General features: G+C 38.2%; 1 protein-coding gene across 3 annotated transcripts; it reads right to left on the bottom strand.

Moving 5' to 3' along the window:
• Positions 1-9,299: 9,299 nt before the first annotated feature.
• On the bottom strand, positions 9,300-14,550 carry LOC113018348 (leukocyte elastase inhibitor-like). Of its 3 annotated transcripts, none has more exons than XM_026161410.1 (7): positions 14,473-14,550; positions 12,026-12,209; positions 11,361-11,498; positions 11,160-11,277; positions 10,918-11,060; positions 10,617-10,784; positions 9,300-9,775 (listed from the first exon to the last, which is right to left on the bottom strand). In XM_026161410.1, the coding sequence occupies exons 2-7, from the start codon at positions 12,191-12,193 to the stop codon at positions 9,365-9,367; spliced, it is 1,146 nt and encodes a 381-aa protein (XP_026017195.1). In that variant the 5' UTR covers positions 12,194-12,209; positions 14,473-14,550; the 3' UTR covers positions 9,300-9,364. The 3 variants fall into 3 exon arrangements, with proteins under 3 accessions (XP_026017195.1, XP_026017194.1, XP_026017193.1); XM_026161409.1 differs by having other exon boundaries at positions 14,468-14,519; XM_026161408.1 differs by having other exon boundaries at positions 14,457-14,480.
• Between the last annotated feature and the right edge of the window lie 166 nt (positions 14,551-14,716).

Below are 14,716 nucleotides of genomic sequence, written 5' to 3' on the forward strand. Positions count from 1 at the left end.
ATAGTATTTGTGCTAAAACGTAGTATCTCTGCCAAGTCATAGAATTACTGCAATTTCATAGTTTTTTTTAGGAAATCTGTTATGTTATAGTATTACTACTCAGTCAGTCATAGTATTTCTGCCAAATCATAGTATTTGTTTGAATTTGTATAGCTGTAATATCACTGTGTTATGTAGTGGCTTAGTAGGGGCTGTTTACAGTGTAAATAGGTCATCTCTTATGTTGGAGTGCCCTCTTGTGGAGCCTTTTGGGTAGTGCCTTAGTAAACTCCAAAAATGAAGCCGTTTCTTCTCTGGTCATATCTCCGCGACAGAGATACAAAGAGCTATGTAAATCGCAGTCAAAGTACACCAAAGTCCGCTGATTCACCCAGTGCAAGAATTATGCTTCTACCCCACCTAGTTTTTGAGTTACACGACGTTTTGTAACTCCAAAAAACGGCGTTTTTCACCGCTCACCGCGATCAAATTCTGACTGCTGATCACCCTGGTTTTTAAGGTGCCCCGCTCCCTTTTCAGGTGGCGCGATTGATAATGACACGGCTCTTCAGACCAAAGGTCCTGGGTTCGATTCCACCTTGGTCAACATGTTTTTTTAAACTACAAATTTATACACTATCACAGACCGGTAATTCATATTGATAATTTATTACATTTCTGCAAAGTTTTATGATTTTACCAGCTTTTCTAATATGGACCTCAGATTCTTGTTAACAGTATGTGGCAGAAATACATACAAGTACACAGCCTGATGAAGCAGACAGAAGCAGTACCTCTGATTGGTGCGGCATTTTCACCTCTTATCAGCACAAATCTCACCCTCTTCTGCTGTTTTCACCTCTTTCTGCTAATTTGAGCTTCTGTTCCACAATCTCAGCCTCTTCTGCTGTTTTCATTAGAATTGTAAGCTTTTCCACCTTTCTTCAGTTACGTGAGAACCAGTTTGGCTCAATGAGTAGCTGAAAAATAGCCAGCCTCTTCTGCTGTTTTAGGCAGGAATTTCAGAGTTCAGGCTTTTTCACTTGTTTTAAGCAAAATTTTCAGTTTCTTTACCTCATTTCAACAACAAAGTTCTTCCTCTTCACCTCTTTTCTGCTAATTTGAGCTTCTGCTCCACAGTGCACATTGTCCCTCTCATCATATCTTTGCTTGTGACCAGAACTCATTTGGCTCAGAGGGTAGGGCATCTGCCGTGAGACCCGGTGGCAGAGGTTTGAATCCTACCTGTGGACAGTTGCTACACATGTTCCCTGCTTGCATGCGCTCTGCTTTCTTGTGTGTCACTGCTCTCCAGTGTGTCATTACACATACAGCCATCTTCAGCAAGCACTTCTGCTTCTACACCTCTTTTCAGCTCATCTTTTTTGCTCTTTGCCTCTTTTCAGCAGAAATTCTTCTGATTCACCTCTTTTCTGCCAAATGTTTAGCTTTTTCACCTCTTATCAGCACAATTCTAAGCAGCTTCTGCTATTTCACCACAATTGTCACTCTCTCCCACCTGCTTCTTTGTGTGAATGAGTTTGGTGCAGTGAGGTGAATCGGCCGCCTTAGACCAGAAGGGCCAGGTTCAAATCCTGCTCAGGGCAATGATTTTTGTTTTGTTTTTTCAACTTTTTCAGCTTTTTTCAGCAGACATCTTCAGCGTTAAGGCATCCACACAGCATTTTCGCAGGAAATGCAAATTTTTCTAGTTATTATTATATTTGTGTGGATGCCTTAATAGGCATCCACACTATTGAGTTCCTGTTTCTCTTTATTCTTTATTATTCCGGGTGTTTCCGTACACTTTTCGCCGTGGATCTACTTCCACAATTTTTGTGCTATTTTCACCGTTCAAACTCTAAACTGTTCTGCTCTTTCTGCTTATGCCGGCTATGACTTTTGGTGTTTATTACTATTATACTTTTTAAAATATTACACTTTTTTCCTTTAATTTGTCCCATTGAAATGAATGGGAAACTTCCACAATTCTGCTAAAACTTTCTTGTCTTTGAAACTTAACTACTGCCTCATACTTTCACCTAGAAACTCCATTCAAACTTTAAAACGTTCTCAAATGATTGGGCTATTCCTGTATGATTCAGCTTTTTCAGATCTTCTACTGTTTTCATCTTATCTCTCTTTAAGTCTTCAGTTGCAAAATTGTGATTTTTCAGAAAATACATGCGTTGCTATGGTTGCTATGCAATTAACTCAGAGGGGACAGTGAAACTGTTTGAATTTTCTCTTCATGTCCAAACAACTTCTTGCTACTCGCTCAATTTCCACTCAAGCCCCACAGATTATACACCAAAACGTAGGTATTTTTGCTGGCTTTCAGAAAATGTCCCTATCATTGTTGTGGGACTCATAGTTATTTTGCAAATCTCCTCAGAGTAACACAAAGTCAGAAAACTCTCCATATAAACTCAATGGAGAGTTTGTTCAAAATCACCGCTGGTTTTCTCTAATGAGAGGCATTTTCAAATTGTCATATCTTCTTAACGAAGCGAAGTTAAGACATGAGGCTTGTCCCGGTATATCTTCAGACACTCCTGATGCTCAAAATTCAAGAATTATTTTCTCACCTATTACCGTTCTGAGATGAGTTAGACTTGTTTGAGGGTAGGAAATTTGTCCCTCGCTCAGATTTCATCAGATTTCAAATTCTGGAAATGAGTCACTTTTTTCTCTCATCATATCTTTTTGATGGATTTCCACAGAGCCCTGAAAATTTCCATGACTGTTCACCAAAGCCTGCTGTTTCTTATGGTGAAAGAATGATTTTGATGCTCCATATAGATTTAGAGTTACCAAAGGTTGTTTGAGAGCAAGTCAAGGCAGTTTTTGCTTCGCCTCTACTCAGTTACAGTGTATTACAAGTCATATATCTTTAATAATTTATATTTTATCTCTGAATTATGAAGACCTGAAGATTCCCCCATCTCTTCTGAACAAAACAATGTCTGAATGACCGTTCTAGCCTCTACGGTTAGGAAATTATGGCCATTTGTTCGAGGGGAATCCTGAATGTCAGAAATACACTGAAGAAAACTCACACCTCTCTCTGTGTCTGCGTGTGTAAGGGCTGACTACAGCAGGTGCAGCTAATTTAACTGACCTACATATACCAAGCCCAGACTCTCAACAGCTCCTGTTCCCTTTACTGTCTGTGTATGTGTGTCTGTGTATCAATATTTCTCCTATGTTTAGGTATTACTCCTCAATCATAGTATTTCTGCTAAAGCAAAGTACTTCTACTACATCTTAGTACTTCTGCTAAATCATAGTATTTTTTGAAAAATCATAGTATATTTGCCAAATCATGGTATTTGTGCAAAATCATGGTTTTGGGGCCAAATCATAATATTTCTGTTATGTTATAGTATATGTGCTGAATATATTATATGTGCAAAATCACAGTATTTATACCAAATTATAGTATTTATGCCAAATTACAGTATTTCTGCTAAAAAGCAGAAATAGTCCTTTTTAGCAGGAATTTCTGCCAAAAGATAGTATTTCTGTTAAAACATAGTATTTCTGCTAAATCAGAGTATTCCTGCCAAATCATAGTATTTGTACTGAAACATAGTACTTCTGCCCAATCACATTATTTGTACTAAATGATAGTACTTGTGCCAAATCATAGTATTTGTGCCAAAGCATCGTATTTGTATGGAGTCATAGTATTTCTTCTAAATCATAGTATTTCAATCTAATCTCAGTAGTTGTTGTTAAAACGCAGTATTATTGCAAAATCATAGTATTTGTACCCATTCATAGTATTTCTAGTAAATCATAGCATTTGTGCCAAATCATGGTATTTGTGCAAAAACATACTATGTCTGCAAAACCATAGTATATCCCTTATGTTATAGTATTACTACTAAGGCATAGTATTTCTGCCAAATCATAGTATTTGTACTAAATCATAGTACTTGTGCCAAATCATAGTATTTGTTGCACATCATAGTATTGGAACCAAAACATAGTATTTGTCCCAAAGCATCGTATTTGTATGGAGTAATAGTATTTCTTCAAAATCATAGTATTTCAATGAAATCTCAGTAGTTGTGTTAAAATGCAGTATTATTGCCAAATCATAGTATTTGTACCCAATCATAGTATTTTTGCCATGTCATTGTATTTGTGCCAAATCATAGTATTTTTGCCAAATTGTGGTATTTGTGCCCAATTAATAATTCTGTTATGTTATAGTATTACTACTAAGTTGTAGAATATCTGTTATGTTATAGTGTATCTGCGGAATATAGTATTTGTGCCAAATCGTAGTATTTATACCAAATCACAGTATTTGTGCTAAAACATAGTATTTCTGCCATATTGTGGCATTTGTGCAAGAACATTGAACTGTTATGTTATAGTATTACTACTAAGTCATAGTATTTCTGCGTTGTTATAGTATTTGTACTAAAACGTAGTATCTCTGCCAAGTCATAGAATTACTGCAATTTCATAGTTTTTTTTAGGAAATGTGTTATGTTATAGTATTACTACTAAGTCATAGTATTTCTGCCAAATCATAGTATTTGTGCCAAAGCATCGTATTTGTATGGAGTCATAGTATTTCAATCAAATCTCAGTAGTTGTTGTTAAAACGCAGTATTATTGCCAAATCATAGTATTTGTACCCAATCTTAGTATTTCTGCTAAATCATAGCATTTGTTCCAAATCATGGTATTTGTGCAGAAAACTTGGTTTGTCTGCAAAACCATAGTATATCTCTTATGTTATAGTATTACTACTAAGGCATAGTATTTCTGCCAAATCATAGTATTTGTACTAAATCATAGTACTTGTGCCAAATCATAGTATTTGTTGCACATCATAGTATTGGAACCCAAACATAGTATTTGTCCCAAAGCATCGTATTTGTATGGAGTAATAGTATTTCTTCAAAATCATAGTATTTCAATCAAATCTCAGTAGTTGTGTTAAAATGCAGTATTATTGCCAAATCATAGTATTTGTACCCAATCATAGTATTTTTGCCAAATTGTGGTATTTGTGCCCAATTAATAATTCTGTTATGTTATAGTATTACTACTAAGTCGTAGAATATCTGTTATGTTATAGTGTATCTGCGGAATATAGTATGTGTGCCAAATCGTAGTATTTATACCAAATCACAGTATTTATGCTAAAACATAGTATTTCTGCCATATTGTGGTATTTGTGCAAGAACATTGAACTTTTATGTTATAGTATTACTACTAAGTCATAGTATTTCTGCCAAATCATAGTATTTGTGTGAATTTGTATACTGTAATATCACTGTAGTATGTAGTGGCTAAGTAGGGGGTGTTTACAGTGTAAATAGGTCATCTCTTGTGTTGGAGTGCCCTCTTGTGGCGCCTTTTGGGTAGTGCCTTAGTAAACGTGAACCCTGTAAGAAGTGGTATCAGACTGATTTGTAGTGGAGGAATTTGTTGCCAGTGTTCTTAATCATAGAAACCACACCATATCACCTCTCCACATCCTCCTACTGTATGCCATGCCTCCCTGTACCATCCATCTGACCGCCAATAAACTCCACCTGTGGTAATCTAATCCCTGGATGTCAGCCTCTCCTTCTGACCGAGGATAGTTACTATTGCAGCACCACCCAGCATTAAACTGACGTACACCATTCTGTACAATAGTATTTGTGCTAAAAAGTAGTATTTCTGCCAAATCATAGTATTACTGCTATTTCATACTATTTAAGCGGAATTACAGTGTTTCTGCAAAAACATGTTTGAGGGGTGGAAATCTGTCCTCCTCTCATTTTTCAAACTCCGAAAATTAAGCCATTTCTTCTCTCGTCATGTCTCCGCGACGGAGATACAAAGAGCTATGTAAATCGTAGTCAAAGTACACCAAAGTCCGCTGATTCACCCAGTGCAAGAATTATGCTTCTATCCCACCTAGTTTTTGAGTACAAATTTATACACTATCACAGACCGGTAATTCATATTGATAATTTATTACAATTCTGCAAAGTTTTATGATTTTAGCAGCTTTTCTAATATGGACCTCACATTCTTGTTAACAGTCTATGGCAGAAATACATACAAGTACACAGCCTGATGAAGCAGACAGAAGCAGTACCTCTGATTGGTTCAGCATTTTCACCTCTTATCAGCACAAATCTCAGCCTCTTCTGCTGTTTTCATTAGAATTGTAAGCTTTTCCACCTTTTTTCAGTTACGTGAGAACCAGTTTGGCTCAATGAGTAGCTGAAAAATGTCAGCCTCTTCTGCTGTTTTAGCAGGATTTCAGAGTTCAGCTTTTTCACTTGTTTTAAGCACAAATTTCAGTTTCTTTACCTCATTTCACAACAAAGTTCTTCCTCTTCACCTCTTTTCTGCTAATTTGAGCTTCTGCTCCACAGTGCACATTGTCCCTCTCATCATATCTTTGCTTGTGACCAGAACTCATTTGGCTCAGAGGGTAGGGCATCTGCCGTGAGACCCGGTGGCAGAGGTTTGAATCCTACCTGTGACAGTTGCTACACATGTTCCCTGCTTGCATGTGCTCTGCTTTCTTGTGTGTCACTGCTCTCCAGTGTGTCATTACACATACAGCCATCTTCAGCAAGTACTTCTGCTTCTATACCTCTTTTCAGCTCATCTTTTTGCTTCTTTGCCTCTTTTCAGCAGAAATTCTTCTGATTCACCTCTTTTCTGCCAAATGTTTAGCTTTTTCACCTCTTATCAGCACAATTCTAAGCAGCTTCTGCTAATTTCACCACAATTGTCACTCTCTCCACCTCTTCTTTGTGTGAATGAGTTTGGTGCAGTGAGGTGAATTGCCGCCTTTAGACCAGAAGGGCCAGGTTCGAATCCTGCTCAGGGCAATGTTTTTTGTTTTTTTTTTTCAACTTTTTCAGCTTTTTTCAGCAGACATCTTCAGCGTTAAGGCATCCACACAGCATTTTCGCAGGAAATGCAAATTTTTCTAGTTATATTTTATTCTGTATTCCGTACGTTTTTTGTAATCCTACTCCTTCAAAACCGTTCAACTTAGAAAAACCATTCAAACACCGTTAGATTCCTATTCTTTTGGACAACACTGCTTCCATTTTTCATATTTTTAACATTTATATTTTTAATTTTATTCAACTTTATTCAACAAAAATTTATAATGTATTTCAATGGGGAGACCCTTCAAATCCTCATTCAACTTACTCATTTTTAAACTCTTACTACTTCCACATACATTGACATAGAGCCACCATTCAAACTTTAAAACGAAGACAAGACATTCAACTATTCAACTTGCATTTATCTTTTCAATATCTATTATACTTTTTCTTCAGTTCCAGTTTAAGTTTCATGATGTTTTTTCACCCGTTTCAGAGTTTATAATGGGTGTGTATGGGACGGAATGTTGGGGCTAGAGTGAGGCAGCTCAACTGCTAGAGTGAGAGGAGCAAAAAAAATAATCTTAAAATCTTTTTTAAAACTGCTGCTGTGTCCGCAGCGTTTGCTCTACAGGTATGATTTTACCCTCAAAACGTAGCCATGGCGGTCCTCTTTCATCCAATGTGTTTACTATTGTACTAGGTGTTATGGTTCTTTCATAAATGTCACCAATGCACAGCCTCCTCCCTCCAACTCTTCCATAGACTCTAATGTTAAAATGGCTCAGAAGGTTCGTTTGAAAATCAGAAGAGCATGGTGTCTTTCCACTGTCACCACGTCCATATAATAAACTCCACAGGCATGAAAACTGAGAATTCGGTAGACTAGAAGCTGCTGTCGCTCACGGTGAAAGAATTTTGTCAATACGACTTGTACTTTTAATTTGGGAACGATTTGTTTCGGCCTGACTTTTCTGTTCATTTTAAGCAGCAAAAGTGAGGTGCATGTCTGTGTACGTGTGTATGGAGCCATTGGGTGCGGTCACTATAGCAACCAGGCTCACACCTGCCTGCTTAACAGCTCTGCCTGCCACTGTGCCAAGATTCATCTTAAGCACTTCTCTTTCAACTGCTGCTGTGTCCACAGTGTTACAGCCATCATTTTACCCTCAAAACGTCGCCATCGTTGTTCTTTTTCCAACATCTTGTCTTTCAAAGCTCAGAGATGTAAACTTTTTAAACTGTGTGGATCAAAGTGGAGGGATCACATTTGAGTCATTCAGTGATTCAAAGAATATGACCTTTTAATATTCTTTCAGATGTTTTCTGACTCTAAATGTTCTTTTCTCATTTCTTAGGTTTTTCTAATTTACAATTAAAACATTTTCAGTTTTTTTCCAACTCCTTCTTCTGTGTAACCTTCAGCTTTTAGCAGTTCAGCACCTTTGTTTTCAGGTTAAATTCGTTTTTTTTTTTTGTTTTTTTTTAATCTCATTCAATATTTTTAACTCAAAATTCAGCAATTAATTCATTTCAGTGCATACATTCAGATTCAAGCATTCACACTGCAGTTTCTTCAGAAAATGCACTTTCTAGTTATACATACATATTTCATACAATGACTCATATATAACATTCAATTTACAAAGTTTCAACATTGAACTTGTCAGTGGTAGCATTTCATTTTTGAAAACATTGTGTCATGTGAACTGTAAGATGTTTTAGAAGCATATGAAGCAAAAGAGATAAGTTGATGGCATTGGAAAATGCATCATTGCCTTTCAAAGCATGTCTTTAAGGACCGATCAGGTCCCATCACAGGTAACTGATGTCATTTATACCTGCGTCCATGCAGGCCTGAGTATCATTTGAGAAAAGTTGATACTGAAAAGCATAAGCAGTTCAGTTAATAAGATATCAGCGAAGTCTGTGGGGCTCTGTTGTGAAACAGATCAAGAGAAATGGTGTTAAAACCTGTGGTTAATTTAAAATGGCAAGTTCAAAAATAAATAAATCTTGAGCGACTATGTAAAGTGTAAACAACTGCAATGAGGTCACCATATTTTATTCTTAGTGAAACGAAAAACATACGAGATGTGTTAACTGAGAAAAATTGATTTAATTTTAAGCAAAAAGGGCCTTTTAAATATGATGGCAACATGTCTCAAAGCTGGCACAGAGTCGTGTTTGCCACTTTGTAGCATTCCCTCTTCTTTTAACAACAGTCTGTAAACATGTGATGAGAGCAGCTGCGAGATTTGTCTGATATTGGAATCTGGCTACTCATAATAGCTGCACAACACAGTATCCATGTTCTCAAAGCTGCTAGATCTCGTGCTTGTACAAATACCATCTATTTAAAACAAACAAAACCCCAACACCCCACCCCCATTTTTTTTAAATGAAAAATAAAGTTTTATAATTAGCAAAACATCACAACACTCCATTTACTTCATTTCAGAGATTTTTTTAATTTTCATTTATGTTGCAACATCATCTTCCTCTGCTGCTTCTGTCTACTCAGGAGATGAGAATCTGCCAAAGAACAGGATGGACTTGGTCTCATTATATCTGATGAAGAAGAGGAAGGGGTGATCTGCTGTGAAGTGTGTGTCCGGTATAAAACTCTCCAGCTTGATCACAGCACCTGTGGCTGCAGTGGCCTCTGTGCCCTCCTCGTTCACCTCCACAAAGGCCTTGTGGGCCATCGTAGACAGGAAGAGCCCAGGTTCACCGTTCATGCCAGACAGGTCAGCCCTTCCTGCACAGAACACGTTCTTCATACCCAGTTTAGTCAGAGGTTCATTCAGCTCGTAGTCTTCCTCCAGCTTGAACTTTGGCAGGTGAAGGAGAACTTCTGAATCAACTTCCATGTTTTTCCTGTCGGTCCATTCATTCAGCCTCTCCTGTGTTAGCTCCTTCTCCAGCTGGAACACAGTTAATACATTTTGTCATATTTCTTTTGCTCATATTTAAATTCATTTTATACACGAAATCAGAAGCAGTCTGTTAAATGATCAAATTTAAGTAAACAGAAGCGAAGCATTTGTGTAAATGACCTAATTTGGCCAGACATAATTTGGTAATGTTGACATGTATATTTATATAGGCCAATTTCCTTCAGGGTCAACCTTCAGGATCAATAAAGTTTTACTGAATTGAATTGTTTTGGAACTACTTTGGTTTTATTTTGAAACAGGAAATTAGCGCAAAACACAAGATGAAGGTTTGTCAATAACGTGGGTTTTACAATATGGCCTTACGAAGACAGATCATCATTTTGTCTGTATTAATTAATACCCGGCTGACAGTGGCACGAGTTTTGATAATGTTACTTTTAATGTAATAGGTTATGTGCAATCAAGATGTTGTTTAGAGTTTTTGTAAGCTATTAAAGTAAGAGCAAAGCGGTTGAACTGAAGCAATGTCATAAGAGAATTTTAGTTTCTAGTGAAAGGACTTACCACCCTTTGATTATGTAGGATTGAGAGGTGAAAAATATGCATAAGATTGATGATATAAAGTGTAAATTTGAAGTTCATGTTATAGTTAGTGTGCAGGAGAAATGAGTGTTTCCTTAATATTTTAATTTTATGGTATTAATATGTTGGGTTTTTGACAGCATCTTTACCAAATGTTTCAGTGAACCACACCTCTAATAAAAATTCTGTGAAGCATCAGTATAAGAGACCATCATTCAATCAGGGATGGTACAAGAAGAGGTTTTCGTGGCTTTTCCTCACAGGAACTTGTTTCTAGGCTGTGTACCTTCAGCAGAGGGCCTGAGCCGTCTGAGGACTCCTTAGGCAGCAGAATGAACATGCTGAGCTCCTCACCCACATAGGGCAGCTCCAGGATCTGCAAATCATGGTCAGCAATGTAGTTGTAGGGAAGCTTCTTCCTCTGGTACATCATCTGGACTGGTACGGTCTCATTCTGACACACAGGAAATCCAGGCGACCAGATCATGTTATCATAAAGCTTCTGATGGTGTTTACCTTAAACATTTTACAGTTTCCTGTATTCAGACTTTGAGTCCAGATTTTGTAACCTTCAGTTAAATTTCTACCTGTCTGATTTCAAAGGGCATCTCTTTGGTGTTTGCCTCTTTAAACGGGTTCTTCCAGTTGCCCTTGAAGTAGACAGCATTGACCAGAGCCAGTCTGGTATCTTTGTTGACTGTTCCTGGCTTCAGAAGGTCTTTTATCTTATCTGAAAGGAAATACAGAAACAACAATATTTCATTATAATTCACAGAGGATGCTAAAATGATTCCCTGCTGTTCAGGCTGTGGAAGATGCACAGTCTCACTTTCTGTCTGCTGCTCGACCCAGCTGTTGATCTCTGCTCTGCACGCCTCTGGAGCTCCGATGAAGTCAACAGTTATCGGGTCTGCCAGGTAGTTCCTATGTGTGACGTCAATGAAGTCCTGCAGAGAGCAGACATCAGTTTATTAATCCAGTCTTTGTAATGAAGAACTTTATGAAGAGAATCATTGATGTGGACACTCACTGGGAGGAAGTGGGCAATGTTTTCTCCATAAAGACGGTTGGCTAGTTTCAGGATGTAGGATGCAGACGGTGAGTTGATTTCAGCGTTCAGTTTCTGGAAGTTTGCATGGACGCCTTCACCTGAGCTGAATGAGAGGGCCTGTGTGGCATTGAAGACAAAGACTGAAAGGATGTGACACTGAGCCTGAGCGACCCTAATGTAACGATTTATGGTCCAAAGGCAGAAACTGGACAACTTTATTCTTTCAGCATCAGGTTTAATAATAACCTTTAACATAATGTCAGTCTCACTGAACATCATGCTCTCACTCACTACACTGTAGGTTTTATGGACTCTGATGCCATTTATAAACACAAATTGCTGATGTCAGACTGGGAACATCAGTGTTTTGGCCACATAAACAAACCTTTCCAAACACGTAACAAAACCCCAAAAGTTGAATTCTGTCCAATCATAAACCTACTGAAAAGAAAGTTTATAAGACAGCACTAGTCTCACAAGGTGTGAATTTTTTCTGAAAATATAAATATATATAAAAAGCAAAATAAAAAACAAAAATCAGAACAAAAAGCAGTCAGCCACATCTGACAAGACATTTAAAGTTTCACAGGCATGCTGGCTGATTAACTGATGGTGGTGCAGGGAACAAGTGACAGTGAGCTGACCTGAGTAATCTGAGCTGCAGTGTCTCCTTTGGCTCCCTCGTAGACTGTGGCCAGGGCTGCGCCGATGCTCAGAGGAGAGACAAAGATGTTTCCAGCAGGGTTTGTCTGGCTCAGAGTGCGGAACAGCTCCAAGGCAAAGGCTGTGTTTGAGCTGCTGACGGCGGACATGGCTGATGTTGTTTTCCTGTAACATGCAAACAACAGTTTAAACTGCAACAACATTACATATCGGAAACAACAGAAGACTTTATATTAAAGCAATGAGGGGGAAAAAACAAAACACAACACACTTCAGGAAGTAACACCAGCACTGCTGGGAGAATATAGAAAATCACCCCAATCATCTGCCAGCTGTGCATTTATTTTAACAACCTGAGCTGTTTTCACAAAGCTGATTTCTGTGACCAAACTCAAAGATAAGAGAACGATAAGTGAAACTCGTAGACACATAAAACGAGGATGAGCACAGGAATGAGGAAAGCGTGTAAATAAGGTTGGTGGAATAAAGAAATGCGGTCCTACGGAAGACGATCAGGGCTTTAAAAACAAGAAGAAAAAAGTGGGGACTTTAATCTCAGAATTCTGTAAGAAAGCTCGTCCCCACTTCTTTCTGTTTCCAGTGGAATCCTCTTCTGGTGATGGCTTATTTTACAGAGAACAGCATGACTAGATCTCGTGTGTAAACCTGAACTCGATCGATCGCCTCTGACGGGAATGGCTGATGGGAATGTTTCAGAGAATGAAGTTCCTGTAATGCAGCTCATCGGTTATTCATTTAGTTCCTACGAGACATGGAGCCTGTTCTAAATAGCACATTTTACAGTCTGGCTCTAATCTCGGACTGTAAGTTGAACTCACAGAACAAAGTGCCTCCTCTCCGATCTGATTATTATTCTCCAAACCAACGGCCGCGGAAGGCTAAACATGGGGATACTGACGACATGCAACAACAACGCAGGAAGTGCACTTCTGAGCTACTGTTCTCTTTATTCAACCATTATACTATTCAAACCACACATCAGTAGGGGAGACCGGGGATAGTTGTAACGTGGGTCAGTTGTAACACTTCCAGTTTCTCCAATCAGGGCTAAGTTTCAAATGATGTGACTCATCCTGTGCATGCCCAATTCAGTTCTGCTATCACATGTGAAAAATCAGCACATTTTGTCAAACACAGACAATTTAACATGAAAAAAAGTAATTTGTATGCCAAAAAGTAAGTTTTTCTACTTTATTTCAATTTCTAATAGCATTATCTGCTTTGCAGCTAAAGTCATCAAACTTAAATTATGTTATTTGTATGTCTATGGGGATATATTCTGTGTAAGTCTTTAGAGCTAGTGTTTTAGCCGTTGGCTGTAATGTTAGCTAGTTCATGTCTATAGGAGTCTGGGTCAGTTGTAACAGCAACAGTCTGGGTTAGTTGTAACAATAATGCAGATGTTGCAACTTACCACACTATTACTTTAACTGATATTGAACAAGTTGGGGCAACGAAATCAGCAGAGAGAGGTTCACTGGTCGCTTTTGTATATGTGGTTAATGCCATTGGCAACACAATTCCTCCACTGTTTGTGTTCCCACACATACATTATGCAGACCACTGTGTCAGAGATGGACCAGTAGGAAGTACTGGTAGTGGAAATAAATCAGGATGGATGCAAGAAACAGATTTCCTCATCTTTCTGAAGCACTCTGCAAACCTCACCAAGGTAAGCCATGATAAAAAAAATAATGGGATTGCGATGCTGGTGAACAACTACATTTTTTCAGCTTCATTGTTATGTTTAAAATTGGTGCAAGAGTTGTAGGTTATAATGCCCACTGAGCCAATGAGGCTAAACTCAAGGAAGACCAACCAAAATTAATGAAATATTCAGTTGCAGGAAATTCCATAATTTGTCTTTTTTGGGGGGCTGGAATATGTTCAAAAGCTAGATTTCTGCATTCTGGCACACACACACACACACACACACACACACACACACACACACACACACACTAATATTTTGTCAGTACCCTTATTTCATTGTGTTAGATTTCACCCCAGGATATGTTACAACTAACCCAGACTATGGGGTTAATTGTAACATTTCACTCTTTGTGTTTGAGGCCATACCATGCAATGGGTAATTGTGCTGCAGAGAAAATAGCTGCACTATTTAATAGCCGACACATGTAAATACTTTGCATTACATTTTGAATCCACTACCTTAAACGAGCTCCAATTTACAGACAGAAATGTCAAAAATGTTACAACTATCCCCGGTCTCCCCTACATGGGACCCAATATAAAACAAATGCACAGACTCCACAAAGAAAGATGACTGGCACTCTCAAAGCTTTACACCAATTATTATGCCAAATTGCGATATCCACCCGCAGAATCAAACACACTGCGCATTCAGTTGCGGTCAACAGAAAGTTTTACCCCATGCTCACCATACCTCTCTGCTCATCAAACAGCAGGTGCGTTGAACAGGTGAGTGCAACAACATTTATTGCCCAATACACACCCATGAGTCACGCCCCACGACCGTGCACCAATGCAGTGTGTGCATTTTAAACCAACCCTCTTAACCCCAAAAAGGAAAAACTCACATAGGGGAGACCGGGGATAGTTGTAACATTTTTGACATTTCTGTCTGTAAATTGGAGCTCGTTTAAGGTAGTGGATTCAAAATGTAATGC

Source organism: Astatotilapia calliptera, unplaced genomic scaffold (genome assembly GCF_900246225.1).
Source record: "Astatotilapia calliptera unplaced genomic scaffold, fAstCal1.2 U_scaffold_67, whole genome shotgun sequence".
NCBI lineage: Eukaryota > Metazoa > Chordata > Actinopteri > Cichliformes > Cichlidae > Astatotilapia > Astatotilapia calliptera.